The sequence below is a fragment of the Oxyura jamaicensis genome, chromosome 4, assembly GCF_011077185.1.
Source record: "Oxyura jamaicensis isolate SHBP4307 breed ruddy duck chromosome 4, BPBGC_Ojam_1.0, whole genome shotgun sequence".
In the NCBI taxonomy this organism is placed as follows: Eukaryota; Metazoa; Chordata; class Aves; order Anseriformes; family Anatidae; genus Oxyura; species Oxyura jamaicensis.
The window spans coordinates 49,176,364-49,203,155 of record NC_048896.1 but is presented as its reverse complement, the minus strand read 5'-3'; the positions used below and the strand labels follow the sequence as shown (position 1 = coordinate 49,203,155).

The following is a 26,792-nucleotide window of genomic DNA, read 5'->3' as shown; positions in this document are numbered from 1 at the left end:
ATAACTTCTTTTCATAGCTGTGTAATAGTTGTCATATCCAAAAGTAAGTTTCTAATTAACATTTTTCTTGGAAACCAAAGTTTTAGGAGATTTGTAGATAGATGGTGCATGTACCTCTGGAGAGTACTCTGGAGAGTAGAACAGAATTTTTCAGATCAAAATTTAAATGTTTGCTATGGTAGCAGAAAGGGATCTTTGGCAATAAATATTTTACTTCTAAGCTTTTGATTTTTTTTTCCTTTTTCCTCCCTCATTAGTCATACAGTAGCTGGATTTGGTTTTCAGCCATGCTGTTTAGTATTTCTGTATGTATTTGAAAGCGTCTCATTTGCTCGAGCCTCCCAAGTCCTGTGTGAGGTGTCCCCAGTACACACGAGGGTTCTCTTCCTGCAATTTTTACCCGTGCTGTAATTAAAAAGCGTGTCCATTTGAAACAGAACTTGTCATCTTCTGTTTTAGATGGAACAAAGTCATTGCCCTATCTAAAGCTGTGTTTTAATATTGTGCAAAAATTGTCTTGTATGTGGTATAGGAGGATTAGACTGACTGTAGGAATGCCTTAGCAGAGATGTTCCTTGGTATCTAAATCAGTGCATCTCGGTGCTCTTTGGCTTACTCTTTGTGTAAGGAAGTCTTGTATATCTTTAAGCTTCCCCGTTTTCCTCACTACAGATATCTGACAGGCAGAAAAAAATTAAGTTTTGATGACCTGCTTTCTGAAGGCACTCAATGATAACACCCTCAGTGTTTTGGAATTGCCATGCTACAGCACAGCATGTTTTCGTGCCTGTCTTCTCTTTGACTTCTGTGCAGTTGAGCCTGGAGCTCACTCAGCTGTTGTTTATGTTGTTTTAAAAACAAGCAAACAAACAAAAACTCAACCCAAGTTGTTGGGAAGTGTTTTATTTTTTAGAGAATTTTTCAACCTGATAGGGATACGCTTCTACCTACCGTGTGTCCCTTCTGAGGAGATTGTGAGGTACTTAGTTTGGATTTAAGCTGGTATCAGTAACAAATTTCTCAGTCTGTAGCAATTCAGTAATATGTCAGTTGTTTTGGTAGTGCTGATTGTTAGAAAAGGACAGGTATTAAAGGAACTGTATTTGTCTCCTGTGCATCTTGAATTTTAATGTTAAGGTCTGTGGTTGGAAGCATCTCCCATTTAACACCAATGTTTTTGTGTACTCTCACGTCATTCAGTTGTGCAACCTTTTGTCTTTTAATTTTTTTTCCCAGTGGTCTGTATTGTGAAACAAAAGTAGAATGTGGACGTACAAGCTGGAGGTGGGAAAAGGAAAATATTAGCATAAAACTAAGCTATTACCATGAGAATGTCCACAACTAAGATAAAAAACAACAGTCTCAGAGTTTCTAAATTTCTGATTAGGTTGGCTGAGTTTGTTAGTAGGTGGTTTTACACAGTTATATCTTTTCTTGCTGCTTTCCTTATTCTCTTGTCAAACAATCGAGTACTGACATGAAAAACATATGCTCATGCCAAGACTGCAGTGCTTACGGTGAGGCTGCTAGTTGTTAGAATATTTTAGTTGATAAATACAGTCTTAATCTATAATAATAAAGTTTCAAAATCATTGCTGGGGGGAAGGGTATAAGAAGCGGAGAAGGCTGTGAAAAGGCTAACTTCAAATTTTTGGATATTTTCAGGTCTAGTTGCTGTGTTATCAGCATCCAGTCTTAGCCAAGTTTTCTGGGTTATATCATTTCCGAGTTACATCACTGCGGCAAATCTCCAGCCCCCAAATCCTTGGTTTGGGCTCGCTGTGAGGAGGTCTCCAGCACCAGCTTGGCCTGGTCAGCAAAGCCAGAGGTGATTTAAATCTGGAAAGGCAATAAAGGAGAATGATTTTCTTAGTTGCTGCTAAAATACTTAGTTTTCTTAAATATAAATGCTGACATCTTTTTTTTTTTAGGTGGAGAAGAACATTTTAAATACTGGACAGCACTAGCTTTGTGTAGTGGGGCAGATCGTGTTAGATTGTTGCCCTCAGGAGCCGGGAAGGTGGCGGCAGAGCAGAGACTGCTGGGGACATCCTCGGCAGGCTGCTCTTCTGGAGAGGAGACGGGCTGAGATCTGCCCATGGGTCATGCATTGCGCACACAGCTGAGGAAGGATTCTGGACATAGTTTGTAAAGCGTCCTGGTGTGTCTTAGCCAGACTGCTAAAATGGAGTTTTGCTTGCAGCTGTAGGTCTATGTCATTAACACACAGTCACTCTGTGAGAGAAGGTCAGGTGAGAAATTGATCTGTTGGATTCTTTAAGAATGGGAACCCTAGAGTTGATTTTTGAAGTCCTACAGTAAGAGTGATGCTGAGCAAATTCATGGATCTCTCACACTAGAATATTGCCTGAAGACTTTCAAAAGGATAGAAGCAGCAAAAAACCAGCCAACCAAAAAAACCCACAAAGTGGCTTTCCAGTTATGCATAGACTTACTTAATTGTGCAATGAAGTGTAAGAAAGATGAGCTAAAAGGTTGCTGGTTAGCTATTGGTGCAGGATCTTTAAGCAGAACAGCTCTGCAGAGCCCGCCTCACTGCAATTGTCTTCTGACAGTTCTGTTAGGGAGGTGTGCTTGTATGTTCTGAACATGTTTACAAAGGTTTATAATGGTGGTATCTTAAAGACAAGTTATTCTGTACAGATATGATCTCTATATATAAAGTTATATTTTTTTAATATTAAGCTTGAAGCCTACAACATTACAGAAATAACTGAGAGGAGTGTGTAAGGATCAAGCTGACATTTCCATTAGTGATATTCTTGGTGATCAGTAATATTTATTCTCTTGTATTCTTAATGCTTTGCATGTAACCAGAAGTTTTGATTTTGAACAGGATGTACTGGATTTAGAGACTTAGGTCACATTTCTGCATTACTGTGTTTTTTTCCTGAATGTTATTTATTGACTTCAGAAAATCCCTACAAAAGATATCTTCCTTGATCTTCTTAGGAAGATGAGACATTTTGAAAATGATTTAAGATGCTTTGAATGAACAGTAAACTCAGAATACATCTGTTGAATCTCTCTGTATCGGCATCCTAGTTTTCAGGTAGACATCTTCAGGCAATATATATTAATTCTGCTTATGCATCCATAGATTTCTGTGGAAGTCGTACAGTAGTTTAATAATGCAAAGAACTGCCACAGCATGGCTGGTCTATTTTTTTTCTTTTTTTCCCCCTACCCCTTAGAGTATTCCTAAAGGTGCATTATACCTGCTTATAGTTGGGCTGTTGCCCAAGTAGCGTTGGGATACTGCCAGTTCTGCACTGCAGTAAATCAGGACCCTGAGTTTATACATCTTCTTGTGGATATGTTTTCCATGGGGAATATCTTGGGCAATGTATATCATTAAAACAAATACATTCAAGGACTTGGCAGTTAGGTCTCTGTAAGCAGACACGGGAATCAAGGCTTCCTAATAGTGTCAGTGATCGATGTTACAGTCTGTTGGCTTTGCATAGTCAGTTCCAAATTTGTGTTATTGTTTGACCTGATTTTGAGACTTTAAGACTAAAATGAAGTTTTTGAAGAGATTTTAATTTGCAGCTTCCTCGTGGTATATGTTTTACTAAAAGCTATCAAGTTTTTATCGTTGCTGTAATTTTGAGAATAGAAGCCTTGATTTTTGGAGAAATATTTTAAAGGAATAAAATTTAATAGCAGAGTTGTCTGGCTAGAATGACCACAGAATATTTTGGTTGCGAGATCATACTATTTTACAACAACTGTCATCCGTTTCCTTATGATTTAGGAGACTATGTATTTTTTGTACTGAATGTCTCCTCTCTGACATCAACAAGCAGTAATTCACTGTCCGAGTTTGACACCAAGATTTCAATGACAATAGACCAGCTAGATTAAATATTTTTATACACATACAGTTGCATTATGTATTTAATAATCATCTATTTAATCAGCTAAGTCTAACAGACTAGTACTTGCTAACAAAACTGCAATAATCTGATTTGATTGAATTTTCTGTTTGATTTTTACTGATACTCTTTTTTTTAAATGGAAGAGATTACAAACAAATGAAATACTCTGAAGAAAACCATGCTCCTCATGATACGCTTTCATATACACCGAGGAATTGTTTCCAGGACTGAATGCTTCATTTATTCTTTGTTTCCCAGTCTTGCTACCAGGAGACAAGACACCAGTTTTCATCTAATGTCCATTAATAAAAGATAACCACAGACATAAGTTGAAATATACATGCTAAGATACTCATTTAATGAAAATTAGAAGCTCTAATTTGAGTTAACAGTTTTATGACTGGATATAATTTGACTTTCTTTTATTTAGAGTAAAGATATGGAGTAAGAATAAACATAGCTTGAATGTATTCATTATTTTTTAAAAATTGAAATTTTATGTGGCAGACACATTCAGTATCCAACATGTTATATTTCTGTGTTTGGGATATACTTCTTAATGTCACGAAGCATATTTAAAATGCTGTTGCAGATACCAGGTATCTGCATAACTAATTAAGTAAGATTACAGATGATTCTGACAATGAGTAAATAATTTTTTAATTATTCTGAGTATTGCAATGAAGGAGTGCTAGTGGGTAGGCTCTTTGGGCAAAAAGATGTCTACCTGAGAGAACTGTTTAACTGGAAGATATGTTTGACATACCAAGCCACTTTAGGGCTGAAGTCTAATTGTGGCAATGGTTATTCAATTAAACAAATGCTACACTATGTATAGCTCCCAGCATACAGGGGATAGTTCAAATGAGCAAAGAGAAACAGACAGATTAATCTGCTGAAACAATATCTTATGGAACATAAGCCTGCAGAGCAATGTTCCTTCTAATTTCTTCTTGTGTAGCATTAAAATGCCTGAAGGAGGTCCCAGTTCTGACATGTCAAATTTCCTTTGTTCCTCAAGTGGAGACCTGGGAGTATGAACAGTGTCTGTTCTGAATTATTCTGTGTTTGTGCTCTGAAATTTATCCAACTTATATTGAGTATGAGTTCATAAAAGTGTAATCTGCTAGGTACGTCTTGGTTTGCGATATCATTTCTTTCATCAAAATAACTACAAAAGTTATAGCTGTAAGAGCGGTACTATATACAGTTTAAACAAACCTTGAATTGTGTAGTAGTTGAAATTTTAATGATCCACCAAAAATAACCAACAAAGTAGGTCTTCCACAACCAAGAAAATGTTCTTGCCAATTTCTCTTTTTTTTTTTTTTTGTGAAGTCACTTGGAAAATACAGGATCGTACCTCTAAATTTGAAAGTAACTTTGTTGCGTGTCAGTGTTTGATTTAGTGGTGTTGCTGAGCAGTGGATTGAATATCCAGTGTTGAAGGGAGAATGATGCTTCTGTTGTCAGAGCTCAGCAGTAGTTATATGCAATCAGTTTCCAAGCTTGCTTCCATTGAGTCCTGTGTACTCCTTAACTTCTTTGCTGTTTTAAATGGGTCATCTGAGAAACATGATGAGAAAGTGGTCGAGGCAGCAAAGGCTTCTGTTTAGCATATGCTTTCAAGTCCAGATGCTGAACATTGCCACTGAAGTGAAGTCTCATTTGACAGAAATAAAGCATGTTTGACAGCAGCCATCACAAAGAACTGCAAGTTCTCACCACTGTACGTATGTGTGACATTCATCATCCCAGTGAAACCACATGCACTCAAGTAGTCATGTGCAGATTGCAATGGCCCTAACATGTAGCTATTTCTAAAGAATTTTTAAAGAAAAGTCATGCATCAGGACTTGTCGGGATAAATAAGGACTTATTAGAGATGGCTTGGATATTGGGATTTATTGGGTCTTTCAGTAGGTTGAGTGATGTCTTCATTGTGCCTGAGCATTTTGTAAGTTTTTTTCAGTACCTTATTTGATCAGGAATCTGAAAGCTAAAATTGGAAGAACTCTGCTTCTGTATGATACTGCCCATTAGAACTGGTACATGTGGGGAACGTGTATTGAAACAAGTTATTTTTTGTGCATTTTTTTATGGTTTGGAAACATGAAGTTTCCAAACTGGACAGTTTGAGTGTCAACTATGAATTTACTTTGCAAAGTTTTGTCTTAAGCTTTTTTCTGTCAGTTTTGAAGTTGAGAAGTATGTTGTCTGGCTGCAGATTGTAGCTGCGTAAAAAGGACTACGTCAAGGAAGCTAGGGAGGAAAATTTAAGGGGAAGGTATTACAAACCAGTCTCTGGATTTCCTTTTCTAGTTCCTGAATTCACGTAAGTCATGCTCTTCTTCATTCCGGAAAATTAAATATAGATTCTCCAGGAAATCCCCTGCCCTCAAAAGCTGTAATATTAGAGTCAGGTTTTATGTAGCTTTATTTGGGTTTTATACAGCTGATTTAAGTGTAAATTATGAAAAAAGTCTGCATGGTGGTAGCTATTTTGGTATTGACCTTGTTTTGCACCACTTTCATGTTAAAAGACCATTAAATTGTGGTACCTGAGTCCTTTCATTGTCTTTATGAATAAAAATCCTGTCTTCCGCTGAAGACCAGTTCTTGCTCTTGAGTTTCAGATTTTCCTCTGCACTGCAGCTGAGTGCTCTTAAAGGATGTAGACCCATGAGCAGTAATGTAATCCTAGCGTGGTAACACAAGTGTAATTGTAGTGTGACTGGTATCCTGCCTATAGCCCTGCTGGTTCTGTAAAGCTTGGATGGGAATCCCCAAGGTTTGAGTTCTTGTTGGCTTTAACATAGCTAGGACAGAATGACCACGTGCGTTGATTTTCTCCAACTACCTCTTAAGATTTGACTTTCGGGTTGATGTAGTTCTGTTTCTCAGCAGGATAAACTGCCTGTGCCATCTTTCTTTCTTAGTCACAAATTGTCTTTTCTGCAACTTGGGGAGGTGGACAGGTGTGCTCCCTTGGGTAGGTACTGTAACTTGAACAGTTCTGACTTTCATCCAGATGAATACCCAGAACAGTAGATGAGCTGGAAGGAAGACCAAAAGAAACCACACATAAAACAAAAAAACAAATACAACCAAACCCAGAACAAAATGAAGAAACTCCTACAGTCCTACATATTTGAAACAATGTATGCCATCATTTAAGGCCAACAAGTGAAGCGTTTCTTGCCTGCAAAGATCAGTGAATACCTGCTGAGAAATGTACAATCTGTGCCAATGTCTGTCTTGATTTCAGGTGTTTCTGCTCACTAGCAGGGAGGGAGGGAGGAACTCCAAGCGACGTGGGAGAAGTGCTGCTTGTCCAGGTTGGGAGGGCTTTGCTTTCAGGGTGGAGTAGATCTTCCACTGCACTTCTAGTCTTGTAGTTCCGGACAGCTGCTGTGTTGGTAAAGGTGGTTGTGTTGGCCAGCACTGGCACCCTTAGAAAACTCAATGTTGAAAAGTCCTGCTTCAGCCACTGCTGGATGAAGTGCCTAAGTGCAGTTAATGCCTTCTTGTAAACCAAGAGATGTCCTTTCCACAAAATACTTCTAAGCATAGTTTGTTGTCATCCCTTTGACACAGTATCCTCAGGAGGACAAACAGTTTCTATGTGGACCACCAGTGGTAGGCAGTATTCTAGCAGTTAAAGAAAGCTCAGTAATTAGGATTAGGTTTCTTCTCTAAAATTATCACTCTTATTTAAAAACAAAATGTAAAATGTAATCGCAGAGAGAGCCTTTCAAATGAGTATTCTGCATCTGCTAAAAAGGTATCTGCACGAGTCGTCCTGTGGCTTGAAAAAGTGTTTTTGTAGGTCAAAACTGTATTTCCTCGGAAGTTCCTTGCAGGCACAAAAGTCCTGAGGAATGCAGGATGCGTTGTTGTTGAACGAATGTGTCAATCACAGCACAAAAAATGTGGGAACCTGATGGAAAGCCACTTCACGTTTGAATAGTGTAGTGAAAAGCACAGGATCCTTAAAATGAAAAGATTGTATGTCGTTTGTGTAACAGCACTGTCTAGCAAAACAGCTGGCTGCCAAAATAGCTTTGTTAAGGTTTAATTCCAAACAAGTGAAGTGCAGCAAGGGTTGAGGAGCACAGGAGTTAAATATATTCTTATATAAAAGGAGTAGATCAGTCTTGCGTTTGTCTGTGCCTTAATTTGGAGGGAAATGTGTGTTCGGGGGAAAGGAATGTGTTTTTGGCATGTGTGTTTTCTTAAGATGTTTTGTTCAAGACTATATTAAGACACCAGTAACTGTAAGGATGAAGAGATGAAAATACATCAGTGTTTTTGCTCTTGAAGACTGTCTTGGAGATATTTATCATGCTTTGTTGGCTGGCACTGAAAGCTTGTAAGAACACGCAGTATCTTTTGAGGAAGGTATCTTTAATGCATTTAATCTTATGTAGTAGTAAGCTTCCACATTATGACACAGCAATGTTAAGATGTGTATACACCTTTGTTCAGATAACTAAGGAGTTAAATACAGTGGAATTGTTTTGTTTTGCACAACATGATGCTTAGGAGAGCTTAGAGATCTGCAAACATGAGTATAAATAAGCTACCAATGTGCACATAAAAGGAAACCAAAACCAATCAGGTAACCAAAATCAAACTTGAGGGGATAGTATCATCACCCTCAGCTGTCAAATAAATGTATGTTTTTTTTTGATTATACATAAAGTGGACAAAGTATGGTGCTGGTAACAGGTAAATGAGAAGGAGCAACAACTGCTCCTTTCAGGGAAAGTGAAATGCATAAACCCCTGAATTGGCACCAAAAAAAAAAAAAAAGAGTTGAATGATTAAGTGAGTGAAAAGTCATGGTCTGTGCAATCCAGTAAGAAAAACTTAAGCCACGACAGTTAAATGTATGCTCATTATAACTATTTGTTAAATGACTGAAAGCTAGACTCAAAAGAAGCATAAGGTTGGATTTGGGTATTGAACATATTGACCGATGCTTGTGAAAACCTGTGGCTGTCTTTCTCTTTGGAGTTAAAGGTGCCCAATGAGAAAAAATAGCTAAAGCCCCTTATGAATAGATGGTATGGCAGAGGGATTTAAATCGATCATTGGCCTTTGAAGGAAAAAGAAAAGCTTGTGTATTAGGAGATTTTACACAATTTGAAATATTTGACTGTTGGTTTAAAGGCATTTTTTATTCTTGTTTCAGTTCTTGGAAATGGCTTTCTGTACAAGCATAAACAAAACTTGTAGTTTTTTTTTTGCCTTAGGGTCATAAAGCCTCTGACCCCAGTTTTTTTTTTTTTTTGTCAGACTACACATTTTTGCTCAGTCAAATAATTTTTAGGAAAAGGAGGGGAAAAAACAACAACAACAACAAAATACTTCCACCAACTTAAGTGATAATATAATGCACTGTTATGTGTGTGGAAAAATTAACATTGAAATCCTAATAGAGTTACTTCCCAGGAACCTGGGAAATCAGTTTAACAAATCAGTCTGGCAGCCTTTGCTGAAAATGACTATTTTAGAAACTTTCAAGTATGCTGATTGGTGCAGATTAGAATTTAGAATGGCATCCATTTAAAAAAAAAAAAAAAAACAGTGGACTTGCAGTTCAGCAGCAGTGCTGGTTATATGCATGTCAACTTAGGACTTCTTTTGGGGGGAAGTGTGCATATAGATGTGTGATTTTACTGAGGTGAGATGAGATGTTTATGCTTTTAAGAGCTATGTTGTCTTCTGAAGTGCTGCTTTTCTCTGCATTAATCTGCCTCTCTGTATCTATGTGCACTGTTGATTTTTCTGGACTAACAATTTTGAGGGCAGCGTAGATCCATGCAAGAAGCAACCATGAGAAGCACGTTTTTAAAAAGTCAGGCTGAAACACTTCAATTATGTAAATCAAAATTGTTTGTTGTCTTAGCTGTAATGGCATGTGAGTGCTTAATTTCCTATTGTCCATCAGTATAAAGTAGTATTTCCTGAAGTCTTCATTTTGAAGATATTAAGTCTTCACTCCCCAGAGAAGACTTTCCCTCTCTTTAACCTAGATGAGTTTCTGCCCTTGTCACCTGCAGGTGTTTTCAGTCTAGGTACTGCCTCCTTTTATGCAGTAAGCTTTTGTGTGAATTCAGCAACAAAACACATTGCCTTCCAGAGAGCTTTTGTGCCTATTTTTCTTTTTAAATTAGCTTCTTGACTGGGAGCTGTGAAGTCATCTGTGCACAAGGTACATCAGAGGCTGTTACCTTCTATGACTTGCTATGGTACTTGTTCTCAGCAGAGGTGTTTTGCCGATTTATTTTTGACTGGCCTGGAGAACTGCTTACAGACTTAATGTTCAATAAACTCGTGTATCAAAAAAGTAAAAGCCCTGCAACTTTTTACTGAAGCCTTCCCGTGGACAAAGCCAGGGTGGAATGCATGGTTGCATTTCTAGGGAAGTATAGGTGGGGCACATGCGTACACAACGTCTGTAGAGGAGCACTGGTGTAGCTTCACTTGCCAGAAGCTCCTGATGTAAATTTCTAGATCAGTAAAAACACAAAAACTTTGAAGACTTGGTTGCTGGACCCAAGTTCATTCATGTTGTTAAATCGGTAGTAAGAGTGATACACTGTCTGAGGTGCTTTTAAAATTTATTGTTGTGTATTTACTCTGCTTGCTTCTTTTTAGAGCAAATACATTCATATGGTACAAACTGCAGTACCACACAGTCCTAAATGCCATGCTTGTTTTGCCAGCTTGGTCACAGGCTGATAGAAAAAGAAATATTGGCTGCGTCATCTTTGTTAGTTCCTGGGTTTTGGTTTTTGGACATAGACGATATCCTCATTTTCCTCTGTTAATTCCTCTGTTAATTCATGTTTCTGGTGTTTGTCCTTTAACTCATGGTTGTATTGCACAGTGTAAAATGGGAATAGAGTAACTTCCTGAATTCTAGAGTTCACCGTTTTGCTCTTGGCTGTTTTAGGCCAGCTCCCTTTCTCTTTCTAACTTCATCTTTCCCTTTAGAAAGCACAACACAGGGAGTGTCAAGGAAATGGCATTGCTGTTTTGAGGACCCTGCCAATGCAGGTGCTTTTAAAATCTGGTTTCATCACATAAAAAACATGCTGCTAACTGCACATAGCCTACTTACATTTGAGGTTGGGTTTTAATACTATGCTGTCATCGTCATTAAAGGATGTGGGCTGTTCTTGCTTGAAGTTAGAACTAATTGTTGCTAAAGACTTGAGACGTGTAATTTTAAAAAATGAAGGTGCTACAGATTAATTAAGTAATCTGCATCTCTTAGAGTGTCACTGGGGACATAGTTTTCGGCTAAGAACACTAGCACAGTTACTAATTGGATTCAAGTATGCCATTTATTGAACTGCTTTGGAAGAAGCGGTAGGAGTGGCAAAAACTGAAGTAAAGTACAGGCGTTCTGAGTACAGGCTGTTGACATGGCACAAGATTTCTACTGCAGCTATTTCTAGTAACCTTAAGAAACTACTTTGTTTTCCAAGCTAAACATTACTTAAACTTACCAAAGAATCTAAGCCTATAAGAAAGATTTTGTATTACTCAAGTAGCAAGTTCTCAATCTACGATAGAATGAACTGGGACTGCATGACATCTTCACTTGTGTCCCTCGTTGGTGAGAGGAGGGATAATACATTTTTATTAGCAGTTTATACTTGGGCTGCGAAGAAGCACCAATTAGGCAGTAAGTAGTAGCAGTAGATAAGGTTGACTACAAGTCTTACATAGGTTTAGCTCTGCAAATGTTTCCAGAACACTCTTACTATGTGGAAAGGCAGAATGATGCCGAGGGGCAGATTTCATGAGAAAAGGAGAGAAGATTTCTAGAACTGGTGAACTGGGAAAGGAGGCGTTATTTATTTATAGAGTGAAAGATTCAAGAGGAAAGTAATGGATTCAACAGAATACAATGTCATGTATTTACTACAGCTTGATTTCCTTTTGTTAACTTTCAATTATATTTCATTGGACTTTTGTGCCGTTGCCAAATGGATAGACCAGCATTTTTAAAAGTGAAATATGTGGTATGAGGCATTCTAATAATGTATATGTTTGCAGGTAGAAATTGGACTAGTTTGAAGAAATTGTTCTGTAAATGATTGAACTAGGATCTTCTGGAATTTTGAGCATTTTTGGCTCTTTGTGATGTTCTTTCTACTGGAAATTTGGTAGTGCTATCAGTTGCTTAAATCAAGTGTTTTACTTTGTCTTCTTCTTTATTGCAGCCCTGATGATATTGGTACCTGTTGGTATATCCTGCTGTCTGGTTCAGTCTTCATTAAAGAATCTATGTTTCTTCCAAGGAGCAGGTATGTCAGCCGTGAATAAACTGCATTTAAAAAAAAACCCTCGTGTTAAATGTAGAGAAATTCTAGAATTAAAAGGCAACTTTTATGCTTAATAGAAGTGCAGAAGTATACACGTGCTCTTCCTATCTTTATTGGCTTGTAGTAATTTTATGCCTGCTGCTAGAGTTGAAAGCCCATCATTTTTGATACTGTACAAACACCCAAAGCATCATCAAAGACTGCTAATATAAAAAAAAACAAACACAAAAATGATACAACAACAAAAAAACACCCTGTCCCTAAACCCCCAAAACAGAATGAAGTCCTGGGTAGACTGTTCCTGTGAATAATCAAATGTTAAGCTCTATCATATATCATCCTATGACATATAGGCTCTATGATATATAGATATCCTATGATATATAAGGATATCCTATGATATATAAGCTCTATCATAAATCATCCTATGATTTTCTGAGGTTTTACTTACTGTGCACAAGTCCTCAGTGCGTGTTTTAACATATGCTTAGATCATATTACTGCCAGTTTTGCTACTTTTCTTTAAGGTTATGCTCTGTGTAAATGAATTTGCAATAAAAAGTGATATTTTACATGGGGGAAGAGAAAAGTTTGTGTGAGACTGTCAAAATTTGTATCACTTCAGTAAAAAATACAAAATATTATGAGCTATGGAAAACATGCAGAAAAACAACAAGGATTTTAGTTGAAGCAGAACAGAATCACTTTAAAATACTGGTTATATGCATATTCATTCAAACTAGTATAAAAGGTTCCTGTAAAGTAAATAACACACAGTAAAATTTGTGAAAGGCAGAAAGAGTGAATGACCCCTAGAAACTTCCTTACGGCTTTTAAACAGTGGGAAGCCAATTGAAAGCTATCATTGGTTGGTATACAAACAATTAAATATTCAAATCTGCCTTTCAATGGGAGAAGGATGCTGGTCTTGGGACTTCCATTTGATGACGATCGGTATGTTTTTGGTGTAAGCAAATATCTTGCATATTTAAGAGGATAGGCATTGCAGATAAAAAGGCATATTTGATGTGCCATCAAACAGCACAGTATATGCTAAAGGTGCAAAATTGGTTATAGTAAAAAATAGAACAACAACAGATTATAGGATCCCTGCTGTTGGCAGATGGAAGAAAATTGTCCCATATGTCATCTCCAAAGGGAAAAAAAAAAGCTGGCAGAAAGTGCTACCTTTAGATGCCAGGAGAAGGGATACATGATATCTGAATTAATTTAGGGTGGTTCATATAGTCTGTCACAGGAATCTTATGTTCCTTTGAAATGCAGCAGTACTTGTGCTTCAGGCATTTTTTGACATTCAATAAGAGGTGAAATTTTATAAGATAAACAATGAGCTTGTGATTCTTCCGGGGAGAATGAACAGAAAAGTGCAGATCCTGTCTAAGAAAAGCATTCAAGGATTGCTTGCATGGACAAATGGAGAAATGTTATCTGGGACAGTGTCTAAATCAGAGACTTCATATTGATGAATTTCAAGTATAGAATGTGGCCTTACAGAGTTTTATAATTTTGGATGGAGTCAAGTAGCTGCCAAAGCCGGTATCTTGGGAAGCAAATCCAAGAGAGATGATTTGTTAATTAACAAAGATAGCATAACAAGTCCATGAAAGGAAAATTAAGAATCTTGAATTTAATGATGTGAGATAAAGTATGACTGGAGAGCAAAAACAGTCATTCTAGTAAGAGGATTCGCTCAGCAGAGAGGTTATGGTTATTAAGAGGATAGATGAGGACCTTATTTAAATTCAGTACAAAGCTTGTCAGGATTTTTTACATTGTGAATGAGTAAGCTGCAGTATCTGGGCCTTGGGCCTATCTGTGGTGAAGAAACTTGGGGAAAGTGAGAGAGGGCTTAAATCAGGTTAAATTTCTGACGTGGAATATTGGTGGGTCATAAATGATTTTTAGTTTTTTAAAACAAATGCTTGAGAAGAAAACTAAGCTGTTCAGCGTTACTTACGTGTGTAGTGAATTGCTCTTAAGGAAATAGTAAGCTGCTTAGTTATTGGGATTGGGTACAGGAGACAGATTAACAATGATACAGAAAATGTCTTATGAGTATGGAAGTAATTGTTAAAGCATTGCTTGTGTATAAGATAACCCAAAGGGGTTTGTACTCAGCAGAAGGGGCTAATGTCGAATTTTGTGGTGCTATAGTAAAAAGGGGGTGAGACCTCAAAAGGTTGCTGATGAGAAAGAACTAGTAGGGAAATACTTTGAAATCTAAAGAGTAGGGTCAAAAGTAGGCAAAAGGCAGTTACTGGATAAAAGCTTACTTAAACTGACCTTCTACACATACACAGGAATAACTGTTTGAAGAGCCTTTTTCACTTTTGTGTCATCTGGGAGTCTTGATGTGTTTTTCCACTCTTTCAAAACAAAACAAAAACCCTACAATAACAAAAAACAAACCCATGAATTTGATGCATTCTGCTAAATGCAGCAAGTTCTCATGAGTTATTGACCTCAGGTAATAGGAGGGGACGTAAATAATGTGTTGTTTGGCCAAAGCAATGTCACTTGAATAAGCTTACTGTAAATTCATATTTAGACTTAATGTTTTTTTCCAGTTTCATCTCTTTCATCTTTGTCAGTTGAGAAAACCACTAGGAAATAATTTTGCAACATGTGCAGCTGTGAGTAAGAGAGGAGGATGGAGCTGAGGAGAGGCTGTGTAGGAGCAGAAAGCATGTTCTTCTCCACTAAATCCGAATGACTCAGAAAGCTCTCGTTCCTTAACTTCTTTTCCAAGGTCTCAGTTTAATCAGTACGCCCTCCCCCCCAGCCCCTCCCATCTCCAAACTTCTTGCCATCCAAACCCCTTAATTTTCTCCTACTTCAGAATTACCCTCTCATCTCTGCAGCCTGCCATGCACTCCTGCAGTAAATCCCTCTGCCTGGGTTCCTCAGGCCATGTCCTGCCCTCTCAGGAAGGACCTCAGAGGGTGCCAAGGGCTTGTTCAGATTGCAGGTATCCCCCTACCTGCCCCTGCCATAGCCCCTCTTAGGCTGTGCTGGCATCTCTTAAGCCCGTCTCTTAAGGACTGGCCACAGATACCTCTTCTTCCTCTCAGAAGAATTATTTAAGCCTTGATAGGAGGCTGTTTTTTGAAGAGAAAGCTTTGCTGCTAATAACTTACTCAGGGAGCGCCGAGGTCAGAACCCTGGAGATGTACAGCAGCCCTACACCAGCAGGACCCATTCTGATGGTTTGGTCAAGCTCAGTCTTTGCTGAATGATGGGTCAGCAGTAGCTGGTGAAATTTAAATAAAAAGCGTCCCCCTGTCCCATCTTCAATGAGTAGAATATCAAGAGAATGTGCTGTGTTCGGTTGGATTTTTGGTTAGGGTAATTCAGACAGCCCTAGCAAATACATCGGCCTAAAATCGCAGAGGTGTTTTCTCAGTCCTGTGCTGAATCCTTTCCTGCTCTTAACTTCAAGGCTTGGCATTTCAGGCTGTAAGGAAGAGGAGGAAGTGCTGTTTTCAGATGTATAGCTGAAACTTAGAAGTACTTCAGTGCATTGAACTGCATGTGCTCAGCACATTATTTATATCTGGGGCCTCTGTTAGCTAATATAGCTGCATTAATTTCAGATATAGCATCCCAAGGCTCATTGGTAGATAACACTGGAAATACTGTTTTGTATATTTTTCATGCATTTTGTGTCAGTTGACCTTATTTTTTTCTTCCATATTGTTGTTTCCATTGTTTCCAAGTCCAGTGTAAACAGCACACAGAATTCTTTGGGGAGAGGGAGGTGATGACTAGGGCTTGCAAACAGATAACCTACAGCTGGGAAGAAGAGTATCTTAAAAATAAATAAATAGAAGAAAATTCAAGCAGCCTAAAATCGTAAGAAATGGGCATCCCTTTGCTTTCCCTTTCACACCACAAAGAATAATACAGCACTCCAAAAATAACCAGCTTTGTAACGTACTTTATACAGTCAAATAGCTGCTAGTTGAAACAGCTTAAAAAGAGCAGCACAGCTGCCAATTTTGCTGAAGTTATATAATTTACTGGGTGACTTATAAAACTACTTGCAACTAGCTTCTTGACAAGTCTTTAATTTAGAGTGTTTTTTTTTTTTTTTTTTTTCTTTTAAAGTTGTTCAAGATAGAATACATGACGTCCTGAATTAAGTAATTTGTTTTGGGAATTTTCATGTCTAAACAATGTCTGTTTTGTGAAAACAGTTACAAGTAAATCGCTTTATTTGCCTATTGTAATATAGCTTTAGCTATATTTGTTCCAATGCCAAGCTAGCAAATCGCGTTCATAAGGGGCTGGATTTCATTCAGTTAATGTCTTATTTTAGGAAAACATACAATTTGGAGTTCTAAAGAATTTTGACCTTAACAATTAAGCTGCCGTACTTGTGGTTAAATAAAGTAAAGCTTAATTTTGTTCTCCTATTTAATTTCAGTACATTGCAACAGTGAATTTTATTCTGACAGCTTCATGTGAGGAAGACATTCCCTGCATATTTTGCTATTATAATTTTTCATACCACTTATTCATTTTTTAAATTAAACATACCAAGCAAATATTAGTTAAATTAAACATTCCTGAACTGCCCCCTCTCACCATGACCACCAAACTAGCACAAATTGGCACTTTTTCCTCTCACCACTTTCCCTGAGCTTCTGTGCCCTGAAGCATTTCACATGGTAGAATGAGGTTTATGTATTAAGTCCAAAAAATAAATGAGCAGAAATTACAGTTCCCTGAAGGTTGTCCTGGCTTTACTGTGTCTTCACATGGTCACTGTTTGCAGTAACGTGACAGTCCCTCAAAATATCTTTGGAATTGCCTCCAGCATCTCTAGGTCAGCTCCATGCTCTCATCGCACTTGCTCAGCTGCTCAGACTTCCCGTGTAGTTCTTGTTCCAGGACTTTGCTTCTAGTGGAAATTTTACCAGAGTCTTCCATCTTTTTGGTTTGGAACTGCACTACAAATGTGTTCCCTAGATCTCCCAAAGCTAGCCTCATGCTTCCCCATGGCCTCCACAGCTGGAGAACATGGCTTTCTCTTAGCAGCTAAAAAACCCACAGAATTGCTGGACAGATTTTCCTCAGGGAAATACTATGGTGCTTCGGTTTTCTGCCTCTCTCCCAGAGGTCTTCAGAGACTGAAGTCCTCACTCTTTAGTTGCTGTAGCTTCTTTTCTTTCCTTACTGCAACAGCTACCCCGTTCTCCTCTCACCCTTTAACGTAAGGCAATGGAAAGCTGTGCTCCTTTTAGCAAGCTTACAAGTCCTACATATGAGCAATTATTTAAGCCTTTTCTTCTAATTAGAATATTAAGTTTTGAAGTTGAGAAAACGTGTTTTTTTCTCTCTCCAAAATTAAGAAGGATGTATCTATTTGAATATGGATGATTTAACCCTCTAGTCTTTCCTACAGTAAAACAACTTGAACATGGAATATAGTATCAAGCTCTACTGGAGAGCCGATGAAGCAATTATGGACTTGCTTTGAATCTGTTTAAAGCAATAGCAAAATTCAATTTGTTCAGAAGTGCTTATCACTTCACGTTATGAATGGTTCGTGTTGCATGCTTGCTTACCTCTTCTACTTCAGGCTTCTACTAATTCAGGCTAGTGGTAGTGAAACATGGTTTTAACTTTAATGCATTCGGTAAGTTTATTAAAAAAAATAATAAAATATGAGCCTCATGACTTGTTAAATAGCTTTATTAGACAGTGGAAATTTAACTGTTGGAGGCTATAGTATTTATAAAACTTACTTGACAACTAAAAGGGCATGGACCTGGAAATGTTTCTCTTTTCCATTAAGAAAAATAACCATTAAAAATGTTGGTATTTTTTGTCTGCATCTCTCTTAGGTAGAGAATATAACTTTAAAGTTCACTTTCTTGTCATTCTTTCAAGAACTATAAGGTGGCTTTTTAGCCTTCTGTTCTGTTTGTGACCATCTTTCAAATTGAAGAAAAAGTTAATTGAAAAGAGCACAATCTTACTATTTAAGTACTCTTGCCGAAATAATAAAGATCGACACTTTGGTAGTATGTGCATGCTAATATCTTTGTATTAGCGTATTTGCAACTCGTTCATTAATGATGGCTACTGCTGGCTGCAACTTAGGAGAGCTTGGAATGAAACTGGTGATTTGTCTGAAAGACAGTGACCAGCATACACAAATACTTAAACCAAGATACTTTTTGAATTTAACTAAAGAGATGATTTTGCCCTGAGCAGGAGACAGTTTTTGAAGGAAGGAAACAAAAAGATTTGAGGGGGTTGTACTTCTGGAAGCTGCTCTTTCAGTAATCTAACCTATGCAGGGAGTTGATACAGAGCTGTGTGGAGCTTGTTGAGCTTTTTCCTGTTTCTGAGTTTTGCTTATGGCTAAGCATGTTACAGCATCACGGTGAAAACACAAAGAGCATGCACTGGAACTTCATAACCTGGACTGCTATCTTTCATTATACTTTTGAATCTGTTTAGGAAATTACTTGAAAATGAGTGATTTGGATTTAGTTTGAGTTATATTAAACTATATTTTCTGCTAGCTAGTGCTGCTAGATTTTCCTGTAACCTGCTTGTTGCTTTATTTCTGTATCCAGCTAATTCTGTTCTGAATCCATGCTCGTGACTTACCAGAAAGGCTGGCGGGAAGGTATTGGCATGGGCTGACAGCCAGTGCTGTGTTTTCTGCCTGGTTGGAATGACTAGGTTCAGCATTTCAGTCCATCAACTGAAATTTGGTTGTGGAGGAGATTGATCTCATGGTTTCATACAGGGCAGACTGAGTTCATAAGTTGAAGAAAAGTTGGAAGTCATAGTGGAGATGTCTATTTATGGATGAATGTGTGTCTACCATGAATTACTCACAATGGATTTTATATGGACAACTGTTTCGTACCATCTGCATCAACCTAAAAGTCTGTGTATGTCCTTCTGGATGATGATGTTTACTGTTGAAAACACAGAATTAAATCGCAGCGCATGTGACTGTGATTACTTTGGGACTCAAACTCCTGGAGTTTAACAAAGCTTGGGTGCAAGAAGAAACACTTCATTGGGAGTGCCTGGCCTGGCCATCTACCTTGGATGTTTGTCTCCAGCTGCTATCATGTTGTCAGTAAAGCCTGGAGCTCGCATTGCTGTCTTCCTCCTGTGGTGCTCGAGGGGCTGGAGCTGCCAGTGTCTGTCCCTGAGCTCAGCTCCCTCAGGGCCAGCTAGCAGGGAGGGCATTTGGGGAGGCTGTCAAGCTGTCTTAATCTGGCCTCCTCCTTTACGCCAAGCTATGGTCAACTCTAGTCATATCTGAATTAGCTGAGCCATGAACTTTGCTGGGTCTTGTATTCTCCTGTCATATGCTGCTTCAGCAAAGTTGCGATCAGGGCATGTGCTGCTTGTACCAGCAATGTCATTTAAAACTATCCTTCCTGTTTGCAGATTTTAAAATTGTGAATACTTAATGTTTTTTACAGCTAAATGAGTTTGGTATTACGTACGTTTTGCTTTATCCCACCCGTCTTCTGTTCTGCTGAATAATTTAGAGCTCATTGAGGCTTGAAATTGGTCACTTTCCAAGTATGCTGCTGGTATCTGAGGTGTTGGGAAATAGCAGAGGAGACAGTTCTAAAATGATGAGATTGGGTGGTGTCTGGCCTTGTTCCTGTCAAAACAATTATTTCAATGCTACTGGAGTTCTGTTCTCGCACTACTGATAAAAATGTTAAGGGACTTAATCTATTACGTTGGCATCCTTTGAAAATAAAAATAGGAAGTCAGTGTAGTGGGGTTAGTGCTACCAGGCTTTCTTCCAAATTTCTAATAAGGAGACGAGAAGGTAACAAAAGCAGAAAGTGTCAAATGACCTGAATAACTTTTAAGGGAGCCCAACTACTTCTGATTCCTGTTAAGGCGCAGTGGGTTTTCATGGGTGGAAGTAGAGCTAGGAGAGAAGCAAACTTCAGAAGCCCTCACGAACTGACAAATGCTGGCTTTTTACAAGTTTCAGAAATAAAACAGAGGTGTTTAACAGACTGGGGATAGTCTTTTGGCAGGAGGAATGCATAGGAAAGGAGAGAATCCTGAAGATATCTGATAGTAGATATCACAGATATATTTCCTTTGTGAATGATACCAACTCATACATCCCATTTGTTAAACGTTGAAAAGTTGCAGTTAAAATTTTGGCTATTCACTGTTTGAAAATTAAGCTGAAATTGTGATATTTGCTTTTTTATTGGGAATGTTTTAGAATGCTCTATAGGATAAATGGGGAAAACATTCATTCCACTGAGAATTTGTTTTTCTTAAAGACAGGGACATATTCTCATTGTAGAAAAATTTAGGTGGGCTTTGGCTGATGCCTGTTTTCTAAAATGTGTTAAAATGTAGACTGCCATACCTGGGTGTTTTCTACTGTATATGTTTCTAAATAGGTCTTTCAGAAGAAAACTCTTGCTTTTTCATAACTTTTATTGCAGCTGGTGAGGTGGCCTACTTTGCAATTCCTTCCTAATGATAACTACTACTAAAAATTTTGAGTTGAAATACAAACCTTCAAAATATCAAAGCATTCAGTTGCTTGAGAAAGCTGCATTCTGTGGGTAAAAGGGACCTGATGTTTTATGTGCTATCAAGGTCTCTGGGCAAGGTCAAAGAGTATGATGAACTGAGAAGCTGTCAGGTCATTGCTTGCCCAAAAGGAATGACAAAGTGAACTGTGTAGAAATAGCATGAAAAATGCCAAAGAGGGATCTGGATGCTGCTTGGAGAGAGAGAACAAAGTGTAATGGAGAGCAGGAAGGCAACGATGCTGGCCTAGGTATGCTATAGTGTCTTCAGCAGCACAGTGAAATAAGTTTTCACAGCAACACTCACAAGCTAGAAAGGTCTTTTTAAAATCCTGAAATTAGACATAATTTCTTACTACTGAATGGTTGCTAGATATTAAAAAAAGCACCACCTACAGAATGGAAGACTGTACTTTGCGCTCTCTGTGGAAAAGTCAAGGGGTACCTTGGAATTCCTGTTGTGCTTACAAGTGCAGGACTCACAAGTTAGGTATATTTTTAGATATACTTGTATATATTTTTGTGTATACACATATATAATATATAGATAAATATACCTGAGTATATTTTATGAAACGTCAAAGGAAACACTTGATGGAAGTCCAACATGAATATGTTACAGGATGGCTGTGGCTGTTGGGGTATGTATGGGTAAGAGCCTTTTCTTTGATTCGTTTGGAGCTCAAATAGGTGATCTGTAATTCTATATATTTGTCTTTGGAGAAAAAATTTGATAAGATGAAGTAATGGCTTAGATATTTGCAGGACTGTAGCAAGAGAAAGCTGGAAGGAATCAATAGGAGTATTTAGATTATTAGCATGATCCTTCTACCGTAATTCTTCTACATACAGTGATTTTAACAAAATGTTATTTAGTACCATAAGAGACTTTAAAATGCCTGAGAGTTTTCATTCTGAGGTAATGTCAAGTTTCAAATGCTGCCAAAAATAAATCCAGCCACACTAGACATAATATTAAGTGCTAAATGAGCAATGATTTATTTGCAAATTGTAATCTAAATAACTAAAACAAAATTGTCACTTTTGTTTTATTTTTTTAGCTTGTTTATTCATTTATAGTTATAGGGCACCTATTACAAAGATATCTTGAATGCATCTGCATTGTACTAATAAGATTTATGGAAACTAGTTATTGAGGTCATGCATTTAGCTCTCCATGTGAATGAATTGATTGTATTGAATGAATTAGGCATATAAGTGAGGGTGGAAAGTGTCACTATGTATGGTTGTATTTTTACTACTGAAGAACCAAATGGCATGTCAAATTGCTCATTGTTTATTTTTTTAAAAGATGACAATTTCTAGCACCTTAATTGTGGGACTTAAATGGCTTACTAAATATTTCTCAAGGTAAGGAGAAAAAACTATTCTTTTAGTTTAGAACATCTAAAGGCTTTGTATGAGGCTGGAAAAATACTTCTCTGTTTTAATAAATTTCATGAATGTTAATTAGCCAAAGTGTTCTGATGAGGTCTTGCCTCTTAAGTAATGTTCTCCTATGACTTCTCATTCTTTGAGACTATTATATAGATCTTGTGATGTCACAGCAGTCTTCATGGCAACACAGACGTCATTAAGTAAGACGAAGTATAAACAAAGCAGCCTTTGTTCAAACCATTCATTAAAATATATATATTTTTAAATTACAGAATTAAAAAAAAAATAAATCAGGTTTTTTAAAAAAAGCTCTAATCTTTGAATGTTTTCCAAGGCAAAGTAATACGAGGTCTTCTAATTTAAAAATAAAATAAGGATTTTTTTTTCAAAGGGAGAACTTTTCTGTTAGCTGCTCTGAGGTACCAGCCTTCTTGCTTTCTGTACTACAGATGCTGCAAAGTTGAACTGCTACAGCAAGTACAGATACTGAATATTACAGAGAAATCTTATAAACGCCCCTCTCTTGTTAGTGTGTATATGAAAGGGTCATGGGAAAAAAAAAGAAGAATATTCCAGTCAGAGAAGTATTTGTGATCGCTTGCTGCTATAAAGGCCCTAAACATCTACCATCATCTACAGCAAATCTGTGAAACAATATAGGATTCTTTGCAGCACTTCAGGGAATTTCAGATCGGATTTTTAACCGTTTTCAGTTTAACTTTAGTTTTAAGGTAGCATTATAGAAAGCTAAAGTGAAAAGCAACAAAATCTAAATTTGTGATTTGAAATCACAACCATACTCAATCTAATAACTGGGTTGGGTTTTGAAACTAGGCATGCTTTTAAAAATAGTAATCTGTACTAAATTATATGAAGTTCATCCTAAGGCGTATGTTTGGGGATTGACTGAAGGGATTTTCCCTGGAAGCAAACCTTCAGGATCTATCTAATTTCCACTTATTCCCTGTGGGTTTTCAGGAACTTCTTTTGAAATGCTCTCAGTAGTCAGCTGTACTTTACCAGGTTAATGCTACCTCTGATCTGGGTTGTATGTGCATAAGAAATAAATGTTACTCTATTATGTAGGTAATAGGTAAAGTCTGTCATCTGCAAGGATGTTGACTGAACATATTCAGAATACCAAAGAAAGTCAGGAAAATGTTCAGCTTGTTCAGATTAATCTTCACCCAGTTTCAGTGGGAATTATCTAAAGCATTAATATGCTTTAAATGTCGTATATCAGTATACTTCACACCACCCGGCTACTGTCAGGCATCCTCTGTAGGACTTGCTGGGTTCGTCCCTGCTTGACACCATGCTGCTGCAGCACCAGGGTTGCTTACCTTGATACCACAATTCCTCTGCCACCACAGACAGCTGGTAATCAGGTCTCAGACAGAGCAAGGAGCTGCAGTGATGTTTGAGGCTTTTTTCCTTTCTTCTGAGCACCCCAGGTACTGTGAAGTGGCATGTACTTAGCTGTGGCATAGTGAGTCTCTTCTCTGATACAGGAGCTGTTGTATCAGAGACTGTAAACATCGGAGTTATCACATGACACTGGAGAAGTCTAATCATCCTTATCCATAGTGTGTAGTGAGCTCATGTCTGCAGGATTTGAAAACAGTGACAGGTCTGCAAATGCCTTTTCAGCTCATTGCAGTTGCCAACATCTCAATTTTCCTTTCAGCTGGAAAGCATTTCTGTAAAGAAGGTATTTGAACCTGCTGAAAAAGAGCCATAAATGTAAGATTAACTGAATCTGTTATCTGTGAATCTGTTGATTTTAATATGCAGATGACCATCACACTTTAAAATAATATTTAACACAAGAGCAAATTGGGGCTTCACTTTTGCATACTTGCTTGCTTCTAAAAAACGGGCACTAATTGTAGTGAGAATCAGAGAAGTCAGCCTATATTATACAGGAGTTCAAGTGATGAGATAACCATCGTATCTGTCTTTCAGTTGACAAATCCCTGCTTTCATGGCTTCCAGTGTGCAGCTGTAACTGCGGGGAAGCCCAGTGCTGCCTTCCCTGCCAGCAGAGTGCTGCTCCCAGAGCTGCTCTGCATGCATGAAGGGCTCTGCCTCTTTTCCAAGGGGTCAGAAGCTGGCCACGCCAAATTTAGTTTCCTTCAGAACACTTAAGCGCTCCCCTAGGGATGACTTGTGCATGTATATGCCCTTCTAAATCATAACTTTTTTTTCCGCTCTTCATCCCTGGCAAGGGATAATTGGGTGGAGGAATGGACTGGGTTTCATCTCATCTAATGTGCTGATGTGTGAAACCCAGCTAAACCTAGGGAGGTTTGAATAAGCTATTAAAAGGGGTCCGATTTTTAAATTCTGGACAAATACAAACTAGAAGTAGTGGTTTTAATTTGGGGGAGAGGAGGGGAAGATGGGAGAACTTGTCTGAATCCTTTACTGTCTTGCTTAGTGACAGATAGAAAATTGAGTCCCCATTTTTTTTTCCTATCTAGACATCAAATAAATGCTGCTCTACAATATTTCATCCAGGAATTTAGTGTGAATTTAGAACCGAATCAAACCTTTTGGCTTTGTGAGACGAACGTTATTACATCAGGCTTTGACCTTGGGATTTGTCAGCTCAGCCACCCTGACCATGTTGGCGTCTGCATCACCGGAGAGCAGCTGACGGGTGGCAGCGAGCAGCTGCTGGTCCCGGCGAGGTCGTGGCGCTGGCGGGAGGGAAAACATGGAACTGTAACAGTGTTTTGCACTTAAAAAGGTGCTGAAACACATCGTGGCCGAAGTTGACATAGTGGATTGTATAGATGACCACCATAATTCATGGAGCTTTTTTTGTGAAACTCAGATGTTGTTTCACTAACACAGGTAATTCATACATGAATTAATTATTACCATAAGCTGCTATAAGGTAGTGAAAATATATATATATATATATATATGTAAAAAAGCTTATATGATAGGGGAAAAAATGAGTTTTATATATCCTTTTTCAAAAATAGTTGTCACTAGTCAAACTGGGTTTTTCCTCTGACCAGTCTTTGGTCTCAAAAAGAAAGGGAAAAAGGGTTTGTAGCTCAGAATCCTTCTCTTGGTGTTCGTAGTCAGTGGAGTTTTCTTCGGATTTTACATCACTTTTGATGAACGTGTTTACATTCCAGTGCCAAGAAATAACTTTCCATTTGGGAACCAGGCTGACGTGAAACCAGGAATGTGGAGGCCCAGAGTGAGGGGATAGCGCTGGCTGCAGATGCGGGAATAAGTCCCGCCTGGTAGCTGCCGCCCTTCCTGAGAACATCAGAAGGAGCATCGGTGTGCGTGTGAGGCCGTCTGGGGACCTGGGGAATGGAGGGGTCAGGTCTGGAGAAAACTGCTTAGTCCTCCAGTGTCATGGTAGCAGCAGAAAGGACAGGCAGGCAGAACAAGTCACCTTAAATACCCACAGGTTCTTGGCTGTCTGTACATGTAAGTCCTTATGAAAACTAATGTGGTATGGTTAGCTTTGGATGTTTCAGTTAATGGAGGTGCTTTTTATTTTTTAATTAGTAAACCTAATAAATTTGAAGGGTGATCTTAAATTATTCTTATTTTGCCGTTAGCCACTGGCATATTTGCATTAATTGTAATTTCATAATTGTAAAGGCTTTTTAATGAAAAATTAAAATGTAAACTTGGGAAGCACAGAAAGCCATAGCTTTCACTTGAAATTTGTCTTCTGTTAACCAGCACACTATAAACTGTGTGTACACATCAGTCCTTTGTTGAGGTGTATGTCTTGAATATAAAGAGTGCACGTAGTAAGGTATGCTTATGGAGAGAGGAACTGGCATGCACAGTCAGTGTAAGGTTAATTTTAGAAAGCATGAGAATGGAAACGAAACTCCCATTGAAATGGAATTCTGTGTTTAAGGCACCTGCTTTCAATATATATATATAGAGAGAGAAAAAAAATAATGATAATGAATTTATTTGGAGATCATGCTTTTGAATAGTCAAGCAGCAAATTAGACCTATATTTTGTCAGTTGTTTTGGGGAATATAATAGTTAGGGAGTAGTTGCTTGGGGAAAATATTTACCTTTTTAAGAGGCTTTTTTATCACCCACTTTCAAAATTACTATGCTGTGATTTACTATAGATGCCTGCACATAAAATTGGTTGGTATGTCTTTAAGTTTTTTTTAATGTAGATTTATATTCACATCATGCATCCAGTAGCTTTTTGGGAAATAAAAGTAACTGTGATATAAAAGGACTCCAGAAGTGAAATTGCCTCCAGGACAGGTACTGAGGAGAGCATCTGTGAAGTCTAGCACTCATGGGGCCTCAAGTCAGAACTTATGTGGTAGCAGGAAAGAAGTGTTGGAAGAACTGCTGCAAAACAAGGTTCTTTGGGGAATTTAGGTGGGGCAGCAATATCCTAACTCAACAGCCTTCTGGCTGTCTAAATTACTGTTAACCTCTGCATCCCCTAACGACAGCCACCATCACAAAGGTAACTTTAAACTGCTTTAGCTTTTTTTGGTGAAATCATCATGAACATCACTGGGGTTCTCTCAGGTGCATCACTTATTTAACTCTA

The 26,792-nt window shown here is 38.0% G+C and overlaps 1 protein-coding gene across 7 annotated transcripts in view; it reads left to right on the top strand.

Moving 5' to 3' along the window:
• The window catches only part of RAPGEF2 (Rap guanine nucleotide exchange factor 2), a 183,648-nt gene that overhangs the window by 63,352 nt on the left and 93,504 nt on the right, over nt 1-26,792 (top strand). For all 7 annotated transcript variants that reach the window (XM_035323554.1, XM_035323558.1, XM_035323560.1 and 4 more), the window contains one exon: nt 12,146-12,229. In XM_035323554.1, coding sequence (XP_035179445.1) covers nt 12,146-12,229 — 84 coding nt within the window. The remainder of the gene's footprint in view (nt 1-12,145; nt 12,230-26,792) is intronic.